Below are 27,717 nucleotides of genomic sequence, written 5' to 3' on the forward strand. Positions count from 1 at the left end.
CGAAGAGCAACGCTCAGTGGTCGCCGCGCCCCCGCCCCTTTGTGACACCGCGTACCAATCGCTCGCCGGTGCTCGCGTCGCCCTCCAATCAGCGGGGGCAGGGGCGGGACCTGTCCGCCGGACGCCTGCGGGTGCTCGGGAGCCGGTGCTTCTTTTGCGTTCGGTGGAGGTTGTTGGTTAGGAGAGGCCCGGATGTTAATCCTATATTACTAACAGTGGCCTGCTGACTCCGGCCGAAGCGGGCGGGCTGGAGACCAGTCGCACAGGCTTCTGGGAACGGTGGGGTTGGCCTGTGGCCTAAGGAGAGTATGGACAACACCCTCCCTGACACCAAATTAAGGCGCTCTTAGAGGAGCCCGACGTGCTGCGGGGATAGTCCCCGTCGATGGCCTTCCCAGAGCCTGTGCACTTCCAGTGCGGTCCAGGCCGGCCTGGCTTAAACAAATCACCCTTCCTGCGCTTTACTGACCTCTAACGTTTCTGGTCTCACGTACCTCATCTGAAACATGGGGACATTGCCATGCCTGGTTGAAAGCAAGGGCGAAAGCAAACAAGCTCTGTAGATCTTACCCATTTATTCCTCACCCAATTTACTGAGAATTGTAGAGTTGAAATTGAGTGGGTACCTTGGATTGTCAAATCGCAGCGTCGGCTATGCCCAGCCACCCTTTTTTTTCCCTCCAGTTCTAATTCCCAAGCTGTTGAGCTCAGGTGCACAACATAACAGACAACACAAACCTTCCAGCCTGACATGGACCCCCACTGCTTCTTTTTATCTTCATTTCCTGTAGGTATTCTAAATCCAAGGTTTACAGATTTTCCAGCCCTCCTGGCCTACTATTTTACTAGGTGGATTACTCAGCTGACAATAAACAGTAATCTCCCTCTCACTGCAGCTTCACTTATCATCTTGTGACTCGGAGGAACCAGTCTAAAATGAACCCCAATGCCTAATCTCCACTGCCTGTCCCTTCTTACTCTCCTCTGAGACCCCACCCACCAAATTATCTCCATCATTCAACAAACCATTGAGTATACATTGAGGTATATGTATGATAAGGGACTGTGCTTTCACTCATCTTCAGGCTCTCTTGCCACTGGTTCCTTCTTAAACTCTAATACTGAGTTGACTGGAGCCCCGTGAGGACAGAGATATGATTATTATCTTTGTATATTAAATTCTTAAATGAGTGCCTGTGACGAAATGAATCTTACTGAAGCAAAACCTTAGTTTCTAAAACCTGCCACCCCTCTCAGTCAGGGAGAACTGTGAGAAGGAGCTTTGGAGTCAGGTGGATGAGCTTAAAGCCTTGGGTTCCAACACTGGAAGCTCTTGGCCAGTTCATTCATTCTCACCATCATCATCTACCATGTTTCAAGTGCCAGATAGTTAACAAGGATCTTTGCATATTCTGTCCCATCACAATCCTGCAAGGTGGGTACTGAAACCCCTACTTGACAAAGAAGGAAACAGAAGCTAAGAAAGGTGAAACAATTTGCCTATACTCAAACAGCTCTAAGTGGCAGATTTAAATCTAGGTCTCAATAAAAAAATCCAAACTTGTTCCGCTGGTCCACTCTGCTTCCAGATTTTAGCCTCATCTGTGAAATGAGGACAACACCTATCTGGTAGAGTTAAGGAGACTGACATGAAAAGTGCCTACCATCGGACCAGTGAGTGTTAAGTTCCCTCCCGCTTTCAACCCTCTCAAAATAGCAATTTGCCTATTTTCTAACTCTATTGTCTCCTGAATTCCCTGGAATCAATGCTAATGATGGGTCAGCAGATTTGATCATTCCAAAAGAAAAACATGTTTAACAAATGCTTACTGAGTCAGATCCCACATTGGGCTCAGAGCAGGAAGCTGTACACAAGTAACCTAAGGGACAGAAGGAAGATGCGCTAAAGGGATAGGGAAAAGGAATAGGCAGCTAGTGTGTACCCTCTTCTGCTGCTGGGTCATTCTCGCAGCAGAGCTGGACAAACAGTTGATGTGTGAGAGCTATACGAAATCTCTGACTATGAGCAATTCCCAATTCAACCTTAAAAGTAACCGAGGAAGAAGTTACTGGCTTCAGAATTGGTGAAGCCACCTGGGTCTGCTTACAAGATTGTGCCACGGTTACAGATTGAATACTCATGAGCAAGATGGCACAGCACAGGAAAACAGACTAGAAGGGCGGGGGGTGAGGTGGGGGGGGGGGTGGTCAGCCATCCACAATGGACAACACAGTTGTAGAACATTCCCATCAGTGCAGAGTTCTGTGAAACAGTGGTGCTCTAGAAGCTGACATTTCCATCCTCAGCACTTCTTCCTACCATTATCTGGGTTCATTCTGCCCTTTCAAAAAATAATGCAAAGCTCCAAGGAATGGAAATGGATGCCTTAGAGCAAGGGTCAGCAAATTGTTTCTGTGAAGGGCCACAAAGAAAATATCTTAGACTCTGTAGGCCATCCAGTCTCTGACACAACTACTCAACTCTGCCATTGGAGGTAGGGTGAAAACCGCCATAGACAATACATAAATGAATGGGTATGGTTCTTTCCAATAAAACTTTATTTACAAAAACAGACAGTAGAGGACTACAGTTTGCCAAACCTTGCTTTAGTGGACCTATAGAGGCATCTTCAGAATTCAGTGGAATGAGAGAAAACCTCCTCTCCTATTACAAAGACTCATGAAGTTTATAATCTCTCATCCTCTTCCTCTATCAAGTGCCTTGGTTCTAAGTTAGGGCTCCCATACATGTAGGGAAGACTCCTGGTCATCTGTCTGGCATTTGCTACCTCTGGGAGTCCCTGCCCACCCATGAAAGGCACAAATAGGTTTCTTTTCTAATGACCCTAAACCATGGCCCCACCAAGGCTAATCAAAATATGGTTAAAAAAGCAAAAACAATAACGAAACAGTGAAACATTTATTTCTGTTTGGCAGTATTAAGCATGATTAAAACCAGTACAGAAAAACACTAAGTACGTTGGGTAAGAAGTGAGCTAGCTGTTTCAGTATATGCTTTTTATAATTCAGTTAAGACAGTGAGCACAGAAGACAGCATCATTAACTCAAGGATGTAGCTGAAGGATACCCGGTACACTCTACTGGCCTCCAAAGGCGTTCAAGGGATCATCAAATATGTTGGACACCTTCTGTTCAGATCTTGATTCAGGCACTGTCTGTGAAGATCGACTTTTTGGTTTGGTTGTCTTAGCCTGGATACCAGAGGAGAAGATATCATCTTTAAAGGGAAAAAAAGAAAAAGAAAAAAAAAAAGAGTTGCTGAATAGGCAAGAAAATGGGTGCTTTTAAGACACATCTACACAAACAACCAAAGACTCAAGTCTGACAACAGTATGGGATACCAAAAAACACTAAGATAGAGCCAAGCCTCTTAGATTCTGGTCCTGGTTCTGCTACTAAGTTTTATGATCACATACAAGTCACATTTTCTCTCTGAGCATAATTTTCTCAGCTACAAAGCTGTGTGTGTGCACATGCAGGAGAGGAAAAGTGGAAAGATAACTGAATCTCCAATCCAGCCCCTGACTTTACCATCTATGCATTATACTTATTTCTACATTCTTTTCCCACTGGATTTTAAAAGGAAAAGGCACTAAAAATAAGCAAAGGGAAATCCAACACAGGTCACCCTCTTTCAGAATAAATGCATCTGTTTGCAGCACCTAAATGCTAAGCGTGTAAGTCTTTATGACTACACTTGTGTTTAATGTTTCACTGACTCTAATGCTCCATGACTCATTTTACTCAGTAATGATAGTAACCCAGTAATGTTACTGCTAGGATTCTATTCTACTGAGATTTTAGCATGTGTACATAAAGATATGTATGTACAAATGTTAAAGATTATGGTATCATTTGTAACAGAGAAAATGGAGAAACAATCTAGATCACTCTCAATAGGCTAATGGCTAAATATAAAGCAACAGTACACAACTACTAAAAACAAGGAAGTAGATCTCTATGTACTGACATGGGAAAACACTGAAAAAATAAGTATACGTTTATATGTATACAAACCTATATTACTGTCACCATATCTGAAAGGGGACACACCAAACTCTCAATAATAGTTACCTCTAGGGCTAGCTTTTTACTTTTTACATTTTACAAATAGTATTAATCTATTATAACATGTATTACTTTTTTTGTAATAAAGTCTCTTCTGTACCTTGTAGTGGGAAGCAGGTAGAGACAGAGCACACTTGCTTGGGGAGTCGAAAAAGTGTGGCTTTGCAGTACCAGCTTTCTCCCAGTTAACCCCAAGGTCCAGACTGGGAGAGAGGAGGTGGGGGAGTAGGAAGTGTATATGGCCTCAGCCTGAGTCCTATGCACTAACACAGGACATATCAGAAGTCCTACATTTCGGGTTATGGGGCATTTGGCTTGCCCAGTAATAAAGTAGACATTACACTATGGAGAGAAAATGAACATGTTTACAAACACAGAAGATCTTTGGTGAGAGGTAAAGTCTGAGTTACAGCCTGCTTTCCTATACAGTCCTCTCCTCCTGCACTGCCCCTCCATCCTCCGAACCACTAACGCTCACTCTCCAGCTAGAACTGCATCACACCCGAGGCAGCCACCTCAGCCTACTTTAGCATGTGGGGTAGTTTCTGATCCTCCTTTCATGACATCAGTGTTCAGATTTGTCATAGATGATTGGCAGGGGGCACACTAAGAAAAAAGCAAAATTATACTTGAAAGTCAAACTCTGGGCTCCTTCAAACTCCTTCATATCCATCATAACAAAAGACTGTTTCACTAAAATGACTAGGCCATTTACTTATCCACCCTCAGTCTATCTCAGGAGTATATAGCAAGTCAAAGGAAACCCACTGGGGGACATTTTCCAGGAAAGGGTCAAGACAAAGGTAGCAGGAGAAATATAAAGTCGCTGAACAGTAATGACTCTCTCCGTCATATGCAGAAAACTAAACTTACCCATATCATCGTCAAATATAGACTTAGCTTCCACTTTCTTTTTGGACTTTTCTTTTGGTTTTACAGTTAGATCAGCAAAGATATCAATGTTATCATCAAACAAGTTGGAGTCAAACGTTCTTTCCTTCTCTCTTGTTTTTTGTGAGGCTTTCATTGCTTCTGTAGCAAATATATCATCCTTGTAAGCCAAAAAACAAGCAAAACAATTTTAAATCAAGTTTTTACTTTACGACATACACTAATTTCAACAAGTTGTAGAAATGCAAACTGCCACAGGGTTCTGGAACAGCCATGTGAGCTGCCCCTCTATCGGGAATTGCTACTCCAGATCTCTGCCTGGCATGGTCCTTCTCTTTCTTCTAGTCCCAGCTAAACCTCGAGCCGTACAGAGAACCCTTCTCTATCAGTCCTACCTGAAGGAGCACCTCCCACCCCAACCCATCACTCTGCCCCACTGCCCTGGGTTGTTTTCTTTAAGACCCTTAACATTACCTGAAAATGTTATTTATATGCGGCTCTGTCTATATCCAATTCCCCTCCCTGAGAGCTCTGGGGAGCAGAGCACTGGTCCTAGTTCACCTTGTGCTTCCACTTCCCAGATGCTCAATAAACATCTGCCCGAAGAGTGTCACTGAAGGCCTTACCGCTTGCATTAAATCATCAGCTCCAGCCAGAGCCTGTTTCCCCATGAACTAGAGGTTACACACTCAAGCTGTAGAGATGCTACTTTATCTATGCTGACTGCAGCAATAGCTAGATAAAAACTATAAAAATCAAGACTTGCATCAATGGTTATGGCCAGAAACAAAATAGAAAACCACTTCTGAATAAGTTTCAGAGTTACTAATAAAAGAACCTAATTATAATTACTAAGCAAGTAGATACAGGGCAGCAACCAAACAGGTTTAATACAATCTGTGGCTCAAATGACCCAATCAGGTATTTTCCTTAACAAAGAACCCTGCACAAAAATGTATTGTTATGTCCTATTACCTACCTCAAAAATATCTTGTGCTTTTGTGATAACATCCTGCTGACTGTTGGATTTTGACTCATTCTTCTTGCCTTTCTGGTCTGTAAAGAGATCGTCCTCATCTTCCAGGAGAGGGAAAGGATTTGTTTTCTTTGCTGGTTTTGGTTTAACAGACTGAAAGAGATCATCATCACTGACTGCCTCACTGAGAGCAGGAAACATGGGGCTTTTTTCTTTACTTCCCCCTGCCGGGTTGGCCAGGCTGTCTGCTGCCTTCACCTTGGCTTTTCTTCTCCCCGTGGACTGAGATGCAATGCCCTTGGAAAAGATATCTCCAGAATCAAAAAGGTCATCCTCAAGAGGTTGACCCAGAGATTTCACAAAGGGGTTTCTGTCTGTCCCAAGCACAGGACCACCTGCCCAAGTTGGAATGGCAGCTGCCACGGCCTCCTCAGAGCTGTCTTCTCCACCAGCTGCCCTGGGCTGTGGCTGATGACCATCTGGTGAAATGACGCCATCTGCCAATTGTGCAACAAATCCCCTGGGGATACTCATGTCCTCAGCCTCACTGGACTCCTGGGCAGCCAACCGCCGAGCTGCGCGTGTCTGTGGTCTGCGCTTCCCTCTCACTTTGACCCGGCTCTGCAATGGCAAAAACCACATGCTGACCTGATGGTTTTTTAAAAGGTGCTCAAAACTAACATAGCAAATCATCAGCAACTCAAAATACTGTTAGGTTGTCAGGTTCCCCTCAATCGAGATATTATCTAAGACAGAAGAGGTTATTTCTTAAAGATTTCCAAAGGCGTTTAATAGCTCCTAGTACTCTAAGACTCATTCTTAATCCTTCACTGTCCCCCATTTTTGAGTCTTTTGAGGGCAATTTCTGTTCAATTTGATACAAAAGGCTTCATCTGCCACTGGAAGCCACACTGCTTGTGCCACACTGTCCTGTGTCCCACAGCACTCCCTGGACCCTTCCTTCTCTGCCCTAAGTTTATATGTGGGTATCTTTCAAAACGAGAAAGAATCAGTGGGATTCTGGCAATAAGCTTTACTGGGGGATAGCCTAAAATCAGGCTCCAGAAACAGGGAGATAAGATGATAAAGACAGAAAGGTAATCTCAGATGCTCTTTTCTTCAAGTCAACAAACACTAAATCCAAATTTTAAATATTTCATGTAAAAAAATGCGGCTTAGGAATCAGAACTTTCAATATAACCTCAAAATATGAGTCACTTATTAGCAATAATGCAGTATTTGTAACATTTTCCAACATATACCATCAAGTAGTTTTAAGAAGGCACAAGCTACTTTGGGCAAAGTACTTAACTGTACTTTGGGCAAAGTACTTAACTGTACTTTGCCTATGTCGCAATTTCACGAACTATTTCAGGAACAATTTAAACTTAACAACAACAAAATAAGCTAACAGAAAAAAAAGAAAGGAGGGATGTTTTATTTTTCATAAGTAAAACAGGTTTGGAAACACTTGAAATGAATGTATTTGCAGGGTCATCCTCGGTACTGTTGATTACTCAGATAACAGCTAAGATTTGAGAAGGAAGACCGGATATAAGAAAAGAGAACCAATTGAAATAAAAGTAAAACCTCAAAGAGGTCATGGTCCATCCAGCACAAGTCCACAGTCCTATGCAACAGTGTGACAGGACCGTAATTGCCACGGGATCTCAGAGAGGGAGCCCAGGACAGGGGCAGGAGGGGAAATGTCACAGAAACTGTGAAGTCTGTGCAGAGCTGTCGATGAGGAAGAGCATTCCTGACAGAGGAAGCAGCACGAGCTGATGGCAGCAGCACGTTGGGGCATGTGTGTTTGGGGAATGGTTCCTGGTGACTGGACTTAGGCTGACAGTGTGGGGCGACTGGTGGGAAAGCTGGAAGCTTCGGATAGCACAGACTGTAAATGGCTTTAATACCAAACCAAGGAGCTTGAACGTCCTCCTTTGAGCAGTAAGGAGACGGCAGAGGAAGCAAACAGTAAGGACATGATCTGCTCAGTGTTCAGAAGGCCTCCAGGTGGCAGCCAGGAGTTAGTGAGCTAGCTACTGAGCAGAATGTAAATGTAACAAAGGCAGGCAGTGGAAGAGTGGACACAGAACTAGGGAGGTGGAAGGAGGGCGGAGAGGCTCAAGGAAAGATGAGATGCCTCCTTCAAATGAGGAATCGGGGTCAGCCTATCGTGTGCAACTGATGAACTCAGAAGAAACATACAAACTGTTCTGGTTTTAAAAAAAGCAGGCAAGCAAGCAAAGGTGGTTTCATCACCTTGTTCACACTGTGTAAGGTGTCTGCCTGAGCTGGAAGGTCAAAACTCACGCCGGCCTCCCCACTCCCGGAAAGAGTGGGCATACTTTCCAGACTGTGGATTCTCCCAGGTTCAGACGAAGGAACGCACAATTCTGGCAAAACAGACTTCATTCCAGAGATCTGGGGAGCCGCTGTAGGCAGCAAGGCTGCTGGGTTAATGGCTAAATTTGCCTAAAGAAGAAAAATGAAACTTACTCTGTATGTTTTCTTAAACACAGCAGTCTACTCTTATTACTGTGACACATGACGAAAGACTTGGTGTATGTAATATATAGTACGAGAGGAGAAAGAGAAAGGCAGGGAAGTCTCCTGATCTAGTCTTAGAATTAAATCAGAGGGCTATACCCCTGTGCCCACCACAGGACCAAAGAAGAGATGTTACAGACACAGCACACAGGAAGCAACAACCAGAGGGTGGGGGAGAGATGAGAAAACGCCTGGCAGCAGCTGACAAAAGGAAAACCCAAGAAACTTTACAGATGCCACAAGGCCGGCAATGAAGGTTCCAGACACGTTATAATTACTTGAATTTTCCAGATCCAAGGGGATGGCTCTTTGGTTTTAAATGGAGTGGGACCTGGTGAGTCCTGTGTGAAATTACATTCAGTTAAAAATCCATTGGGGAAATAGAAAAGTGTCTCTTGGATTACACATATGCCTGAAAATAAATCTGTGATGGAACAAAGATGTTGGTTTCTATAATTCTATAATGGGAAAGGCATTCAAATCTCTCCTGGGGCCTCAAAACATTTCACTAACATTACTTCATTTGTGCTTCCTTATCCGTTGTGTAAGTGGAAGGCTGTAAGACCACACATGGAGGAAAGGGAGACAAAGATCATGAATAAGATTCATAAGAATTATAGTGTGTCAGAGCTCCAAAACTGGACCAGCTGGAAGCATGACCATGCTGGTTATCTCACACAGCAAATATTACAGAGCACACAGAAATTCACCCAAGCCTAATGCACTAGTTCTAGAAGCAAAAGAAGCTGAGACTTGAGTCGCTGGAGATGTGTGAGTCCTAGTGCCTCATTTTCACAGCTCAGAACACTGAGGCCTCAATGAGACATCCAGGGACAGCTGTAAGCCAGGACCATAACTCACTGTCTAGCCCTGCTCTGCCCTCAGGAGGAGCGCCACAGAGAAGACTGCTGAGGATGGAGGCCTAATAGCAATGATCTCATAAGACATAACACAGAGAGGGAATCAAGAAAGTGGATATAATTCATATTTAATTCTAATGGAACCCTACTCCAAGGTAGCCCAAAGGGAGAAATGTTGTTCTAGTGGGAAGATCTTAATCCTGCCATAACGCTATCTTGGAATCGAATTTGCAGGTACTCCACAAGTAATAATGATAAGTATAGATTCATGGAACCAGTGTGGAGTGAGAGAGGAGAAATGAGCAGGGTTTTAAAAAAAAAGTAAACAAAGGGAGGTAGTCCTAGTTGCTATTTTCTCCTTAATTAAGAGAACTCTGAATGACCCCGGGGTCTGCATGATGCAATTAAACTATACTACAATGCAAACAAGAGCTGAAAGTCCTTAAAGAGATCAGTTCTAACCTGAGGTGTTTCCGATTTCCATATGCCTTTTTCTTTGATACCTGGAGTGGATTCAGGATGTTTCTGGTTCTTGAAAGAGGAAACAGAGTGGTCTTTTTTCACTACCTTCTTTTCTGGGATCTTCAAAAGCAAAGAATACCCCAAGTCTGTCAAATATCTTAGAAATTTTAAGGAAAAGTCACAATGCAAAAAGAGAAAATAGCTTCTGACTTTAAAAGTCATTTCACAAATGAGGGTTGAACAAACAAATTTAAAGGCAGCATTTCAGAAATAGAGTTCTAAAGACCAGGCGTCCTCTCAGTGATAAAGAGAAAATAGAGAGTACTTAAAAATCTACTGGGGAAGGGAGGGAAATGACACACATGGCCCAACACTCAGATTTACAGCTTTGCACCTGAAAGGCATGAATATTTTGTCACCATATCATATGTACTGGTCTTTCAATGAACAACTTAAAAATCAAACAGATTTGTAATACGGTAAGAGAGCCTGGGTTAGTTAATAGTTTAACGTTAGGAAACATAAGATGGAGACAACCTGAACACCATCATGAGCACATTATTTGCTGTTCATTTACTAGTGAGCATTTTCCTTAGTCACGTAAGGGGACATTCATTTCCTTTCCCAGAAGCCTTCCCACACACCGCAGTATTGAGAACAAAAGTCTGATACCAAAGGATGCGACTTGGCAGATCTGAAAAGATCATCATCTTCATCATCCCCAAACAGGCTCCCAACACTTGGCTCTAACAACTAGAATAGAAAAAACTTAAATTCAATATCCAAAACAAAAACAATTTACAAAGAGAGTCAGGTGAGCTACAGAGACAATATTTAACATAATAACAAAGCTATGACATGGAGAACCATTTGGAACTGACCCTGGTTTTTTTGGTGCCGGAGAAAAGGTCAACGTCTGGGTCATTGTCCTTCTGAAGCTTGTGACTAAAAAGGAGCTCTTCATCCTGAAAGACACCTGTGCTCTTGGGGCAGGCATTAGGATCAGGACTCTAGGAAAAAAGAGGGAAGTTCACGTATTTTATAGACTCCTAGGGCTTTACCTCAAGGAAATAATACACAGCTACAAAGATGAAACAACAAAGATATTCCTTGTGGCTCTGTTTAGAGTGGCTAAAGGTTGGACACAGCCTGAGTGCCCATCAGAAGGGGAATGACACAGTCACACAATGGAATACTTTGGAGATACTAAAAACAGTGGAGAATATATTTATAAAAACAGATAACATATACATAATCTGGAAAGATCATCTTTCAACCTTTGTGTAGTATTTGAATCTGAACTGTTTATTTAAAAAACAATCCTTAGTTCCATACTGAGAAACATTTTAGGGGTGAAAACACATAAAGTTAAACAAGTTCTCTCCATCTCATGCCCAAAGGGAAGAATGAGACAGCAGCTGATTTAATACAAGAAATTACACAGAGTGGTCAAGCACATATCCCTAACTTCTACATACCAGCATCTTAGGCAAAAGAGCTGGCACGGGTGTGATCAGCCAACCTTCTCCTATGCCCATCCACCTTCCACCCCACTACCTTCAGATTCCAAACAAGTTCTTTCTGTTTCCTAGGGTATCTGACATTTGAAAGTTACTATCACATTACTTGGTTTGATACTATAATGCCCCAGACTTGACATTCTAAAATTCTTCCCTTTCTTTAGTATCACAACCACAGACAGAAACAAACAAAAAAACTCACTTCTGACAAAATGTGTCACATTAAAAATTAACTAATAATTATTATTGATTATATATAAAAATTACTGTAACATAGCAACTAAGGTTCAAAGTTTTACAACCATGAAAATCATATACAAAATCAAACACAGTAAGAGACTGGAAGAAAATACAACAAATTATTCATATTCACTGTGTGTAGCTCTCATTTATAAACGGGGCTATCCTACTGGTATAATAAGAAAATTCATAAAACATTTGTTGCAAATATCAACATGGACTATATCCTCAGTTTGATTTACAAAAAATTATTGGCAATCTATGGCCCATCGCCTGTTTTCTCTTTTTTTAATACTTCTATTGAGATAAAATTCACCTATTTAAAGTGTGTAATTCAATGGTTTATAATATATTCACAAAGCTGTGTAAATACCACCACAATCTAAATTTAGAACATTCTCATCATCCCATAAAGAACCTCCAAACCTACTAGCAGTCACTCTCCATTCCTGTCTGCCTCTTTCCCCAGACCCAGGCAACCACTGATCTACTTTCTCTCTCCATGGATTTGCCTGTTCAAGACATTTCAAATAAATGAATTCATACATAATGTGTTTGTCACTAGCTTCTTTCATTCAGCATGTTTTCAAGGTTCATCTATGTTGTACCATGTATCAGTAATTCACTTTTTATTGCCAAATAATATTCCATTGTATGGCTAAAACACATTGTGTTTATCCATTCATCAGCTGATAGACATTTGAGTTGTTTCCATCTTTTGGCTATTATGAATAATACCTGTTGGGAACATTACATTCAAGTTTTTGTGTGAACTTATGTTTTAATTTCTCTTGGTTATATACCTAGGAGTGGAATTGCTAGGTCATGTGGTAACTCTTATATTTAAGAATCTGAGGAAGCACCGAATTGATTTCTGAAGTGGCAGCACCATTTTACATTTCTAACAGCAATGAAGGAGGGCTCCAGTTTCTCAACATCTTCACCAACACTTGGCCATTATCAAAAAAGTCAACAAGTGATGGTAAGAATGTGAGGAAGCTGGAACCCTCCATTCTTCAGCAACTCACATCACACAACTGACACTGCGAAATGAGACTTTTTTATCCTTCTAAAGATTTGAACCTTTACAGCTTTTTGCTCACCTTTCCTACTTCTTCCTTCGGAGCCTGGAAGCTGTTTTGATCTTCTGTTTTATCCTCTTCCTCATCAAATAAGCTAAGAACAGTTTTGGTTCTAGTTTTAGCTCCTCTATCCAATGGGGATGATGCAGAAAATAAATCAGAATGCTTGGCTGCTTCCTGAGTAGATACATTCAGAGATCCTTCCTGAAAATGGAAATAGTAAGGAAGAAAAATGAGTAACACCTGGAAACAAAAATTCTATTGTGGGGCCTCCCAAGCTCCTCATTAATTCAGTAACTGTCACACCTGCATGTTTCAGGGCATGACAGCTAATCACACCTACTCCCAGGTAACAAAACACTCAGGCCAATTCTTGATCGGCCACTCCAATGGAGAGTCTAGTACAGATAATTCATAATCAAAGATGATTTTTTCCAATCAGTTTAAAGCCTATATTTATAACTCCTTCCAAACAAGATACATATATATCAGTTATAACCCTGAGCCACATAGGTTGCTCATGAGCTATAAATAACTTTGAAGTCACAGGTATGACACAAATGCCAATCACTGGAAACGGATCATATATTTCCTAGTATTTAACTAAGACATAACTCCAAGGGAGAGGCCTAATTGACAGAATTGGACACAACTTGTAGAAGGCTTATACTGTATTATGCAATTAGAAGAATCTCTAAAATAATCATAAAATGCAACATTTATTCATTCAACAAGCACCACCTTTCAGGCAAGATACCATTGACTGTAAGAATCACTGTTCCTGTATGAACTGCTGAGAAAAAAAAAAAAACAAACTCCCAATTAAACATGCCATCGATTGTGAGGTGCATCCTAATTTCAAAGTGGTTAAACTATGAAGGAAATATATACTTCTTTAAAAAAATATGTAATTTTGAAAGTGCCTACTATGTGCGAGGTAATAAGCTAAGCACCACAGATGCAATGGAGAGCAAAATGAACATGGCCCCAATCCTCAAAAAGCTTATCCTCAAGCAAGGGAGACAGCAGTACAACAAGCAGCTAGAGTTCAAGGGGAAAATGGGCTACAGCAACACAGGAAAGGTCACATTGAAACAACAGGAAGAGAATGTCACACAGTGATTCAGGTATAGGTAAAATGTTTGCATCACTGTAGCCCCAAGAAGCCTCAACAGGAAAAGTATATGCAACATTCTTCACATAGGCCCTAGAAGAGACAGTAAACCTAGATAGCTGAACACACACAAGTACGAGAGTAAGAGAAAAGTTAGAAAAAAAGAAAAAGGAGACAGAGACTGAAAGAACTGCTGATTCCCAGATGCAGCCAGCCGCCTTATCCATAGGCCTCCTGCAGGAGAGGACAGCCCGCCCAGGAGAAGAAAATTAATGCTTTAGAAGAAAGCCAAATTTCACTTCACTCTGTAATTCACAGCCAACATCAACTAAATGTAAAAGATTGGTAAACTAAAATCTTCTTAAAGCTGTCATTGTAATTTAAGTACAGGTGGGACTAGAAGAGAGCAAGGGGAAACAGACTACGGAGAAGAGAGCCAGTCAGAAAGAACAGATGTGCAGAGAGAGAACCGAAAGGAAAAATGAGATGAGACAGAGAAAGGCAAAATGGACACTGACACAATGACCATAATAATGTAAAACGGGAAAAATGCACATCATTGTGTGCGCACATATGCCTAGAAAAGAGATGGAGAGGCAAGAGCAATGTTGAAGGTCTCCGTGAATGGCAGGATCACAGATTTTCTTCTTCATACTTTTCAGTGTTTTCAAAATTTTCAACAAATGAGCCGTTTGTTTTCTGTGGTAGAAAAATGTAAGGGTATGTGTGTGCGTGTGTGGGTTTTACAAGAACACGTGAGAGACAAAAATATCAGATTATACAAGAAAAAAAAAAGTCCACCTTTCCTGACTCCTCAGCCACACTAGTTCTCCCAAATTCTGACGACTCTTTGGCGCTCTCAGCCTTCTTAGCCACCGGTTTCACTCCCAACCGTGCCTCCTTCTCTTCTTCATCACTGAACAGCAGAGGTGGTACGTCAGGGACAGTCTCTTTTTTCTATCAGAAGAAGAATAAATGACATCCTCAAAAACAAACAAACAAAACGTGTGCCTGACGAGCATGGCAATGTATTGAACACCCAGAAGCACAGTCCTCTTTAAGGCATTAGCTAAACTTTGGGGTCGGGAGAGACAGGACAGGACAGTGAAGGGCGCACAAACAGGGAGAAGCAATACCACCACCACCTCAGACTTGCAGACAGTTTCTGCCATCACAAGGTCTGAACCTGTCTCCTTGCATCTGTTAACTCCTTGTGTGCACCATGGCTTAGGTCCTAACCTCTGCCACCCAGTCATTAGTCTCTCCTCTCTGCCTCCCGCCCCTTACCTTTCAGCTGTATGACATCATCCAGAGATGTCTTGCTAAAATAAAACACCCACCAGATTACTTCATCTCCCACCCCAAACCTGCGCTGTGTGCATTAAGCAAATGCTAAACGTGACAATCAACTGGCCCCTCTTTATGACCCTCATCCACCTGCACCTCATCAATCCTCACTATTCCTTAAACCTATTGTAAACGTCCACACTTCCACGCTTGATCTGCACTGTCTGAGGAAACAAATCTTCCTCATCTTTCAAGCAAGGCCCAGCTCAGATGTCACCCACGAAGGTTTTCCTGTTCTCTTCAGTAAGTATCAGGTGCTTCGTTGATAAGAATATTTATGTCTATACCTAGCCCTTAACTATACTTTCCTCCTAATTTACATTAATAGCTATCGTACATCTCTTTGCCCACTCATTTGAAAGGATCATGCAGTATATTTCCACAGCCAGTCACGGTGTTTTATATCAAGCGGGGGCTCAGCACAAGTTTGTGAGCACTTTGCCCCATCTCTCATCTGTTCCTTACCTGGGAGGCAGGGATTTCAGAGATTAGGGAACTGAGGTCACGTGACTTGCCCAGAGTTATTGGCATCCTTGGGGCAAGTGACTTATCAAAAATGCTTGAGGGGGCTTCCCTGGTGGTGCAGTGGTTGAGAGTTCACCTGCCAATGCAGGGGACACGGGTTCGTGCCCTGGTCTGGGAAGATCCCACATGCCGCGGAGCGGCTGGGCCCATGAGCCATGGCCGCTGAACCTGCGCGTCCGGAGCCTGTGCTCCGCAACAGAAGAGGCCACAACAGTGAGAGGCCCACGTACCACAAAAAAAAAAAATGCTTGAGAGAAAAGCAGTAACTCTATCCTACTAACTAGACTAGATGATATGAGGAAGTAAACTTTGAAGCAATATCTAAATCGAGTTAGGTAGACAAGTTTGGGAAACTAAAGAAGAACATGACTGACTATGATAGAAAAAACTATGAATAAATAAGAAGAATAAGGTAAGCAAATTTTTAGTTATTGTTAGAAAACGGTCCGTGCATCATCATTAGAACTTGAAATAAAAGACTGGAAACCCACAAAAGAGTTTCAGAAGAAATAAACGAAGCCAAAGTGATCAAAGGAAAAAATTTTTGTGGGATGTGCTGGACTCACTGAAAACTATATGTAATGTCGATGCAAGTGGATCAAGGTAAAAAACGAGACTGATGTACAGTGGACCAAATTCTCCCTTCATATAACTATGGCCCTTAAACCAAGGAAAATGCCACCCAAACTACTGATTTTAAATCTTCCTAAAGATAAGCTGACTCTTCATCTTCATTCTGAAATTAATTTCTTGATAGGTTTACAGTTGAGTTATATTTAACTTACTTTAAAATATTCTAGGATCTCTAAACAAAAAATATATTTTATATGTTGCCTAAAGGCGATCAAATTTCACAAATGGTAAAACTCAGGTGTGCAGGTTGTTCTGTTACTTAAGATGCATACCTTTGACCTTTTGTCTTATTTAACAATCATAATTACTACAGTTTCAAAGAAGTTTTACATTTCCAGAACCTTCAAAATTCATTAGATTACTGCTCATTTATCCAGGGTAGAAGTTATTATTTATAATTGACAAAGAAAAGCCACTCAGATCTTCTGACTCTCTTAACCATGAAGCCACTTTAGGGAGATGCAAGTACAGGTAATTCAAAGAAAAGCTTATGAGCACTCAGAAGCAGCGGCAATGCTGCAAGCTTCTACTACAAGCTGTGCACTTAATGGGACCGTGGTGAGGAAACAGTCCCTAAATCAGTAACTGGCATGGGCCTGGTCTGGGAATAGGACAAGTTAACACCTTTACTGGGTCTGAAAATATGAAGAATATTTCCAGAAAAAAGAGACAACAACTTCCTCTGGAATATTTTGGGACAGCATGAGTCACCAAGAGTGCAAGGCGAGTTAAGGTGGAAAAGCTGAGTCTACTTTGAATGAAATTACAGGTGGCGTGGTAGGTTCAGCTACAGGCTCAGCTTGACAAAGGGATGACAGGACCGGGTGGTCTTTGAGAAGATAACTTGGGCAGCGGCAAGGAGAGATGAAGAGAAGGAGCATTCACAGGCCAGTTAAGAAATTATCTCAATAGTCAAGGCTAAAGATGACAAGACTGTAGGGACGGGAAGAAACATTCCTAACAAACTGGCAGGAAACAGTGATGACCACCCCATCAAAGGAGAAATATTCACACATGTCCTGGTGTAGTTATTCAGTGGAATACTATATAGTGATCAAAAAATAACAAAAAACAAGATAGAGTTTATGGAAATGAAAAACATGCTGCAGGATTTTTTTAAAAAAAGATGCATAAAACTGTAAAACATGATCTCATTTAAATGAAAAAAAGACAAGAATGCCTAGAAACAGGCATGAAAAAAGCACTGACAACACATTGTTACCAATGATTACACTAGGGAGGAGTACGGAATGGGGACTTCGAATTCTCTACGCATGTTTTTTCATTTGTTTGTATTTGTTTTTCACCTTGACTAGCTTTTTTTGCTTTCTTCCTTTTTGGGGGCATGAGGGGGCCGCACCATGCAGTTTGCAGGATCTTAGTTCCCTGACCTGGGATTGAACCCGGGGTCATGGCAATGAAATCGCCAAGTCCTAACCACTGGACTGCCAAGGAACTCCCTCTATGCATGTTTTAACCCTTTTTTAAGAAGGCATCCATGTATTACTGTATAATTTAAAATAAACTTTAAACAAAAAATATTTAGGAGATATGGAAGAAGAGCCAGGTATGGGTCTCTAGAAAAGAGGAAGTTCTAGGCTCCTTAACTGCCATTTCCCTCCTTCACTGTACCCCGTAGGGTACAATGTCCCTTGGGATGTGCAGGCATCCGGGACTGCACATGGTCACCCATGACCACAGTGGGAAGGAGAGAGTCTTCCTCATCAAGCAAGGGTGGAGGAGCTGCCTTCTTAGATTCTGTGGCTGCTCCCACATGGGGGGAATCTCGGGGGGTACATCCCTCCTTCCCTGTCTTACATGTCTTTCTGTCTCTAACACATGCCAATTAGAGTGGTCTGAAGTTGGGGTCGAAGGCCCTCAACAGCGCACTATGACTTTGTTTGATTCTTGGCCTTTGAGGCTAACCCAGCTCAGGTAAAGGAGGTCTCCATGGGGTCTAGCCTGAGAAGCTCTCAAGTTTCCTTTGGGGCTGTTGGCAATTGCCAGTTGGCAATAAAATGCTGCTTGGCCTCACTTTGTTCTGTGTGCACACACTTACATATACCCACATAGGGAATGTGTTGGGGAGGGATGAATGACAGGCCAAAGACAGGATTCCAGTATCCCTAGGTTCCCAGGACAAATATTATCATAATGCCACCTTCCTCTCATTTCTTAATACTCCTTTTGATATAAAATACATGAAGACTTGCTAAATCTTTTAGCTTAGGCGATCATGGTTAGTGATGCCATTTAGATGTAATTGCTGGAAGACTATTTAGACTAGATAGGCACTGATGGACTTTTTTTTTCTCATCACATACTTTTAATTTTTTAAAAAAACTTTGTCATAAAAAACACAACATTTACTATCTTAACCATTTCTAAGTATAGAGTTCAGTAGTAGTAAGTATATCCACGTTACTGTACAACCAATCTCCAGAATTTTTTCATCTTGCAAAACTGAAACTCTGTACCCATTAAACAACTCTCCATCCCCCAGCACCCCCCTCAGCCCCTGGTGATCACAGTTCTACTGTTTCTATGAATTTGACTACCCTAGGTACCTCGTGCAAGTAGAGTCATACAGTATTTGTCTTTTTGTTGCTGGCTTATTTCACTCAGCATTATGTCCTCAGGCTTCATCCATGTCGTAGCCTGTGTCAGAACTTCCTTTCTTTTTACTGATTCACTATTAATATAAACCAGGACCAAAGCGTTAGTACTGGAAACTTGCTCCTGTAAGGAATAACCTGTACATTAACTGGCCTGGTCTAATGTTAGCAGAATTCCATGCCACCGGGGCTGGCTGAGCCCCGTTCCTCCAGAAGGAGTGCAACAGCGCTGTCCCCTGCTCTCCCCTGAGACTCAGACGCCTACAACTGACACTGAAGGGGCTGCGTGATGTGGAATCCTTTTCTCCAGCCTTTGCACGTGTGCTTCGTCTGTAAAATACCACTAACCAGAAGATGTCTATCTAAAACCAGGTAAACGAGTTTTTCCATAAGACTCAGTCTCCAAGGTCAGGTTTTAGGACCTGATTGAGGGAAGCATCAGTATTCACGGAACATCACCTCAGGGTTACTTCCTGGGTCTAAGAGGTTAAGAATACCGTTGTTGCAGGAGGAGCAGATGCGGGAGGAGAGCCAAACAGAGAGCTTCCACTGTCACAATCATCTTCAAACAGGAGAGATGCTCTCTGGGTCTTCTTTTGGCTACACAAACAAAGAGTCAAATTAAAGGCAAATGTGATTTACAAAATACAATATTCTTTCTAGGCCACACCTACAGGAACCCACCTACCACCAAAATGCCCGAGTCATCCATTGACCTTATACAGTTGCAGCAGGAAAAACCTTTGAAGTAGGTGCAATTTGTGTCTAGCAAGTCATCACCCGCTGTCTGGCATTCTTGTGTAAAAGCCCAGGGCCCTCCTCATCTTGTCCCTTTGTCAGTTACTTTTGGCTCAAGGTAGGTGCACTAGCTGTTGGCTTTGCCAACGCACACAGCACACTTAGCATTCACAAACGTAGCATTCTCTCTCACCATTTCCTATGGCAGAGGAAGAACCAGGGAGCACCAATGCCTATTTCCAGCGTGGTCAGGAAGGCGGCTGTCAAGAGATCTCAGGGCCAGAACCTGGTTCAGGCTGTGACCTGTGGCCTGGTGCCACCTCAGCCACTTAACCATGTCTTTCCAAGCGCCTCTGTGGGCTTCTGTGCCTTCCCTTCAAACCCTAAACCCATCCCATTCTATCCCCTCCACACAAAGTCTCTAAGAAGCAGGGAAAGCTCATCTTCACTGTTCACCACAGCAATATTCACCCATCTCTACCCCATGTTGGGCAACCACAGCTGAAATCCAGCCACAGCTCTCCTCACCACCTTCCTCTCATCTGTCTTCACCTACCTCCCACCTAGGCTTCCACACCAGCCCCTAGGGGCAGTCGATAAATGTCTGCCAGAATAAATATTGATCAGGACCTTTTAAGGAACAGAATCATAAAAGTAAAGAAACACAGGGAAGCCTAGCACTGGACATGGACAGTCCCAAATAGAATGTGTTCTAATTACAGAAGGGTCATGTTCTAGTCTCTATACTATGTGATAAGGAACCACCCAACTAGCAGCATACTAGAGAATTATCAAAGGAATGAAAATTCCAAATTCAATGTTAGCTAGATAAAAATAATACTAGTCATTTCAGTATCCATCTACTTACACTAAAAATAATTAGCATATATACCCATAAGAATATGTATCATAATCTTTTCTCTAAGTTTAATTATTAACAAAGCATAATATAAGGTTATTCATCAGTTTAACATTGGATGTCTGCCTACATCTTAAAATTGCCTAAGGATCACACTGACTAGGGAACACAACTAACCAAACAGTTGAGCATACTTACACTGGACACTTACACTAAAGGACAGTAAAAAATTAGGTCTACACCCTGAAGAAATTATAAAAACAAAGAGCCATACACAGTCAGGTAAAATCTAATATGCCTTTAAGGATATACACTGATAAAAATGTACACAAATTATAACCAAAATATATGACTACTGATGATCACAAAATATTACAAAAATAACTACAACAGATACCTAAAAAGCAAAAACCTTATTAAGCTGCTACAGCAGAAGAAAAATCTTATGCGTGATTTTCTGAACAATTTCTAAAAATCAAAACCAAAACCAAGCTACCCACAGAAAAGAATCTGATGCCAGATTCTGAAGTTCTAAGCTAGAGGAAAGCTAGTTAGCTTTCTGGACATAGTTACAATAGATAACGACAGTGAGTCCTTAACCTTGGATCTCATTCCACACCCTCCGGTACCTGCTGGTTAAATGTGGACATCCCGTGGCGATCTGTCCTCAGAAGAAAAATATGCAGCTCAGTGAACTGGAGTATTTCTCATTATAAATAATGGGGTAGTAAGTATTTTGATTCATTAAAAGGGACAGATGTCAAAACACATTAAGATGACTATAGAGTTTATGGCCTACACCAGGACACTTTTGAGACTGAAAGGGAAAATTATTAACCACCAGGCTGAAATGACAGGCACAAAGGAGGCCTCTCCAGACAAGCAAGGATGTCTGAGTGCCCTACTTACAAGGCAGTATTTCGCAACTTTGTTAGGGTCACAAAGCTTCTGTTCCTTTTTTTAGAATGGGTTTGAGTTACAATTTACATACTATAAGATTTATCCTTTAGTAGTGTACAATTCAGTGACTGTTAGTATATTCACAGAGTTGTGCAACTATCACCATAATCTGAATTCACAAGATTTCCATCAACCTAAAGTGAAAGCCCATACCTGTTCACAGTCACTGCCAATTCTCCTTTCCCCTCAGCCCCAGACAAACACTCATCTACTTTCTGTCTCTATGGATTTATCTCTTCCGCACATTACACACAAATAGAATCATACATGTTGTTTTCTGTGACTGGCTTCTCTCAATTATCACAATATTTTCAGGGTTCATCTATATTGAAGCATGTATCTGTACTTTATTCCTTCTAATTGCTGAGTAAGAGTCCATTGTGTGGATATAACACATTTTATTTATCCGTTCTACAGTGGATGAACTTTTGAGTTGTTTCCGCTTTTTGGCTATTATGAATAACGCTATGATAAACATTCACGTGCAAGTTTTTGGGTGGACATTTCTCTCACGCATGTTCCTAAAAACTGAAATTGAGTCATGTGGCAACTCCATGTTTAACTTTTCATGGAACTGCTAGGCTGTGTTCCCAAGTGGCTGCACCATTTTACGTTCCCACCAGCAATGTGTGAGGGCTCCAATTCCTCCACAACCTCTCCTGAACTTGTTGTCTGTAAAAGATTTTTTCGAGAATCTGATGAAAGCTAGCATTGCTGAAAGCTGGATATTGTGTGTAATTGGTACTGGGACATACACATGAAACATGTTTCCTGATCTCTAGACCTGTGATGATATGTGTGTGGTGGGGGCAAAGGGAGGGGCTGCACACGTAAATAGGTAATTTCTATACAGTGTAGAAAATGCTCAAGTGAAACAGAGCTGGGGGCGGGGGGGTTAAAGATGGAGCCATTTTTGCTTTAGACTCTAACCCTATTTCTTATCTTTCTCAGCTGTTTGGGTTAAGGAAGGCTTCTCAAAAGAGAGGGCTTAAACTGAGTCTTAAAGGAAGCTGGCCAGGGGCTTCCCTGGTGGTGCAGTGGTTAGGAATCCACCTGCCAATGCAGGGACATGGGTTTGAGCCCTGGTCCGGGAAGATCCCACATGCTGCGGAGCAACTAAGCCCCATGTGCCACAACTACTGAGCCTGCGCTCTAGAGCCCGCGAGCCACAACTACTGAGCCCACGAGCCACAACTACTGAAGCCCACACGCCTAGAGCCCGTGCTCCGCCACAAGAGAAGCCACTGCAATGAGAAGCCCGTGCACTGCAACAAAGAGTAGCCCCCGCTTGCCGCAGCTAGAGAAAGCCCGGGCGCAGCAATGAAGACCCAACGCAGCCAAAAATAATAATAATAATAAATAAGTAAATAAACAAAATGCACAACATTTAAAAAAAAAAGAAGAAGAAGCTGGCCAGGGAAGAAAGGAAGGAGAGAGTCCCAGCAGAGAGAGAGAGCAACAAAAATAAAGGAATGAAATGCTATTTCCCCTACACTCATGACAGTAAATTACATTTCCGTGCTTACAATGTACCAGCTATTGCGCTAAGCGTTTCATATTGGGATTTCATTTAATCCTCTCAATGATCCTGTGAGAGAAGCACTATTATCATTTTTGTTTAACAGATGAGAAAACTCAGGCTCAGAGAGGTTAGGTAACTTGTCCAAGGCTATTCAGAGAGCAACTGGCAGGGCCAGAATTTAGTATCAGGTATTGGGATTCCAGAGCTTACATTCTTAACCAGAGGCCCAATATACACCCAGGGGTGAAGTCATGGAGCCCAAAGTAGAAATGGCGACAGCTGAAGAGATAATAGTCAGAGACAGAAATATGAGACATTTTTGAATCTATCAATTCAGTATTAAAGCTTAACCACACCAATGCATAGGGTTTACATGTCCAATCAATTGCCTCTTTATGTTACTACCATTCAGTTAAATTTCAAAGTAATCATTTAAGGATCTCAAGAGAAAAAGAAAAAAATACATATATTTTCAAGGGAGTTATTCTGAATACACAGCTAATATGCAGCATATTACAATACCAACCACAGCCCACGCTCACTCTACATCAGGGGTCCCCACCCCCAGGCCGCAGACCGGTACCAGTCCTGGGCCTGTTAGGAACCAGGCCGCACAGCAGGAGGTGAGTGGCAGGCGAGCGAGCGAAGCTACATCTGTGGCTCCCCAACGCTCGCATTACAGCCTGAACCATCCCCCACCATCCCTGGTCCGTGGAAAAATTGTCTTCCACAAAACCGGTCCCTGGTGCCAAAAAGGTTGGGGACCACTGCTCTACATAACCTGCCACCCTTTAGTCCAAGCATTAACGTGCAGGAGAACCTAAGACCAGCTAGGGGTTACCAGCAACTGGTGTGATACAGCACAGCTCTGCAGAGAACCATCTTACTAAACAGGATGTTTCTCAGTGCTGAGCAGATTTCTATCCAAATGACAAACTTAAGTAACTTGGACAAAACTTTACATTCTTTAGGGTATCCCAGGGAAAAAACAAAAAAGACAACAAACTGTACTTAAACCCCTAACAAACTAAGAAAAATAGTATTTTAAGGTTAAAAAAAAAAAGATAAGTAGAAGAAATTAGGTAAGGATCCATGAAGAAAAACATTTCCCAGTACCAGGGGAGAATAACTTGCAAGTGAAAATCAAAGACATTCTCGTTTATATGATTACCAGGTGATGAACGATCGGCATGTCACCCCCAGCAGCTGACATCTTGCACATCAAATACCTTCACCTATTACCATAGACACTGATGAAATGATTTCTTACAATGATTGTCTCACCTGTCCTTAGCAATAGCAAACAGATCATCCTCATTGTCCTCCTCAAAGAGGCCGGCCTTTTTCACGGCCTTAATCTCCTGGTCTTGGGTGGTCCCAGAGTCCCTAAGTTCTCCTTTAGACTTGTCAGATGCCGAGTTGGTCTGTGAGTCAGTAATATTCCACTGGTCCTTAAAAGATAAAATATATGTTAAAATCCTCTGGCCATTTAGATTAAGAAACCTGAGGAGTAAAATAAAATTCACATTTGTTAAACTAACTTGTATTTAAACTAAGTGTATCACTTTTGAGGGAAGCTTATGTCCAAGGCTTTTCACTGAACTCAAATCTAGACAGCTGGGTTCTTTGACCTCCCCAGACCTTATGGTGTTTCCCTCCATCACTACCTGCCACAGTGTTTCTCTCTCTATGGTCCTGTTCTGTGTTAGGACAAGGAAACTTCTCTACTTTAGAGATCAAAATTAGTTATACAGGGGAATGAGAAGATACAGGAATGTTTAAAAAAAAAAAGTCGAGAACTCTCAACTTTGGAGGAATATGATATTTAAATTAAAAAATCCCAAAGCAAGCTGGGGAAAAAAATGTATAAAAAGCTCATGCAATGTAAACAAGACACAATGAAAGCTGCTAGCAACCCTTTTACCACAAAGTTCTGAATCTGGACTTTAGAAAGCAATTAAGGAAACCCCACCTGGCTATGCTCACCCCTTCAAATCAAGGATCTCCTGAGCACTTGCTAAGTGGTCCTGGAGTCTAGAGCTTTGCAAATCAAAGTGGGTTCCACAAGCAGCAGCTTCTATTATACAGAATTTCTACCCCTCTTTCTGAATCAGAACCTGCATTTGACACAGTATGTCCAGGTGATTTCTTCACACGTTATAGTTTGAGAAGTGCTCCCCTAGAGCAGGGGTGCTCAACGGCGACCACATGCTAGAATCCCCAAAAGAGCCTTAGAAACCTCCAGTAACAGGCCATACCCCAAATCAATTAATTCAGAACCTCCAGTGGTGGAAGCCGGTATCAGTACTCTCTAAAGTTCTCCAAGCGATCCCGCTGGGCAGTCAAAGCCGAGTCACTGTTCTAGAACCCTGGTTATCTTTACTCTGCAAGTACTTTTGCTCCCTGCTTTAGCTAATATTTTTATTTTCCCTGAACCACAGTAATACTACAGAAGAAAAAATTCAACTGATGGTTGGCCATTACTATAGGGAGAACAACCCACTAAGAATGCTAGAAAGAAAAAAAAAGGGAAAATCCATTATAAATTCACAGACTTCAGTAGAAAAAGCAAATTATGTTGTGTCATTTTAAGTTGCTTTCAATTAAAAAGAATGAACACATCTATCATTTATCTGCCTACATCATACCCTCATAACTTACCTATAATGTTAAAACAGAGTATTATAAAATAGGAAGATTTTTAATGCTCACAGCTTTTAATATCATTATATTTAGTCTTTTTCTGTACAGCTAAATTTGAACAGCTGCTAAACTATATTCTCAATTGGCTCTGTTAATATATATCCGAATAGCAAATGGAAACACTGTTAAGACTCTTATAAAAAAGGAATTAAACGAGCATAGACCACTCCTACCTTGTCTAGCTACCGTTCTTGGTTAACGAAGCACAGCAATCATTTAACAAAATAAAGTACTGGGAAAACTGGGCAGCTACATGTAAAAGAATGAAATTAGAACACTCCCTAACACCATACACAAAAATAAACTCAAAATGGATTAAAGACCTAAATGTAAGGCCAGACACTATAAAACTCTTAGAGGAAAACATAGGCAGGACACTCTATGACATAAATCACAGCAAGATCCTTTTTGACCCACCTCCTAGAGAAATGGAAATAAAAACAAAAATAAACAAATGGGACCTAATGAAACTTCAAAGCTTTTGCACAGCAAAGGAAACCATAAACAAGACGAAAAGACAACCCTCAGAATGGGAGAAAATATTTGCAAACGAAGCAACTGACAAAGGATTAATCTCCAAAATTTACAAGCAGCTCATGCAGCTCAATATTAAAAAAACAAGCAACTCAATCCAAAAATGGGCAGAAGACCTAAACAGACATTTCTCCAATGGAGATATACAGATTGCCAACAAACATGAAAGGATGCTCAACATCACTAATCATTAGAGAAATGCAAATCAAAACTAAAATGAGGTATCACCTCACACCAGGCAGAGTGGCCATCAACAAAAAAATCTACAAACAATAAATGCTGGAGAGGGTGTGGAGAAAAGGGACCCTTCTTGCACTGTTGGTGGGAATGTATATTGATATAGCCACTATGGAGAACAGTATGGAGGTTCCTTAAAAAACTAAAAACAGAGCTACCATACAACCCAGCAATCCCACTACTGGGCATATACCCTGAGAAAACTATAATTCAAAAAGATACATGTACCACAGTGTTCATTACAGCTCTATTTACAATAGCCAGGACATGGAAGCAACCTAAGTGTCCATCGACAGATGAATGAATAAAGAAGATGTGGCAAATATATACAATGGAATACTACTCAGCCATAAAAAGGAATGAAATTGAGTTATTTGCTGTGAAGTGGATGGACCTAGAGACTGTCATACAGAGTGAAGTAAGTCAGAAAGAGAAAAACAAATACCGTATGTTAACACATATATATGGAATCTAAAAAAAAATTTTGGTTCTGAAGAATCTAGGGGCAGGACAGGAATAAAGATGCAGATGTAGAGAATGGACTTGAGGACATGGGGAGGGGGAAGGGTAAGCTGGGATGAAGTGAGAGAGTGGCATGGATATATATACACTACCAAATGTAAAATAGATAGCTAGTGGGAAGCAGCCACATGGCACAGGGAGATCAGCTCGGTGCTTTGTGTCCACCTAGAGGGGTGGGAGGGTGGGAGGGAGATGCAAGAGGGAGGGGATATGGGGATATATGTATACATACAGCTGATTCACTTTGTTGTACAGTAGAAACTAACACACCATCGTAAAGCAATTATACTCCAATAATGATGTTAAAAAAAAAGTAAAGGCCTAACTCATTTGAATTAGCATGTATTATAATTTGAGGGTGATACTTATTTTATTCCTAAGCATTTTGAAAAGATTAATCTTTAATATACTACAATAAATATCTTTCTTCAAGAATAGAAAGACAGTCTTGTGAACATAGTTTTTGGTGACCGAACTTCACTAGATCTAAATAGGCAGAAAAAGAAAAGGTTTAGGACAGCTGTAACTCTTAAATTCATCAAGCCATCTCCTACTCTTCTCTAGAAAATAACTTTCAACCCACCTCCTCATCACTGCTGAACAATAAGGCAGATGCTTTCTTTTTGGAAAGCTCAGAGGGCTTTGTTTTCTCTTGGCTCTGAGTTAGTAGAGATGATGACTGCTTCTTAGCAGCTGTAGCCCCAAAAAGATTATCCTAGAAAAACAAATGGCAGA

General features: G+C 41.6%; 2 protein-coding genes across 22 annotated transcripts in view; both read right to left on the reverse strand.

The window, feature by feature from the left end:
- The window catches only part of ZFAND4 (zinc finger AN1-type containing 4), a 72,429-nt gene extending 72,061 nt beyond the window's left edge, over positions 1-368 (reverse strand). Inside the window, exon 1 of the mRNA XM_073793340.1 lies at positions 56-368. The gene's annotated coding sequence lies outside the window, so the exon portion shown is untranslated. The remainder of the gene's footprint in view (positions 1-55) is intronic.
- A 2,533-nt stretch (positions 369-2,901) lies between these two features.
- Positions 2,902-27,717, reverse strand: part of LOC101326221 (WASH complex subunit 2) — a 56,444-nt gene continuing 31,628 nt past the window's right edge. For 7 of the 21 annotated variants that reach the window (XM_033841663.2, XM_019930684.3, XM_019930743.3 and 4 more), the window contains 13 exons: positions 27,566-27,697; positions 24,271-24,437; positions 19,405-19,507; positions 14,589-14,744; positions 12,695-12,877; positions 10,713-10,841; positions 10,504-10,584; positions 9,832-9,951; positions 8,788-8,850; positions 8,222-8,434; positions 5,960-6,577; positions 4,963-5,140; positions 2,902-3,238 (listed from right to left, as the gene is read on the reverse strand). In XM_033841663.2, coding sequence (XP_033697554.1) covers positions 3,099-3,238; positions 4,963-5,140; positions 5,960-6,577; positions 8,222-8,434; positions 8,788-8,850; positions 9,832-9,951; positions 10,504-10,584; positions 10,713-10,841; positions 12,695-12,877; positions 14,589-14,744; positions 19,405-19,507; positions 24,271-24,437; positions 27,566-27,697 — 2,283 coding nt within the window. In that variant the 3' untranslated portion in view covers positions 2,902-3,098. Of the gene's footprint in view, positions 3,239-4,614; positions 4,696-4,962; positions 5,141-5,959; positions 6,578-8,221; positions 8,435-8,787; positions 8,851-9,831; positions 9,952-10,503; positions 10,585-10,712; positions 10,842-12,694; positions 12,878-14,588; positions 14,745-19,404; positions 19,508-24,270; positions 24,438-27,565; positions 27,698-27,717 lie in introns of all 21 variants that reach the window. The other 14 variants (XM_033841665.2, XM_019930942.3, XM_019930873.3 and 11 more) reach the window with 9 other exon arrangements.

Source organism: Tursiops truncatus, chromosome 16, assembly GCF_011762595.2.
Source record: "Tursiops truncatus isolate mTurTru1 chromosome 16, mTurTru1.mat.Y, whole genome shotgun sequence".
NCBI classification, from domain to species: Eukaryota; Metazoa; Chordata; class Mammalia; order Artiodactyla; family Delphinidae; genus Tursiops; species Tursiops truncatus.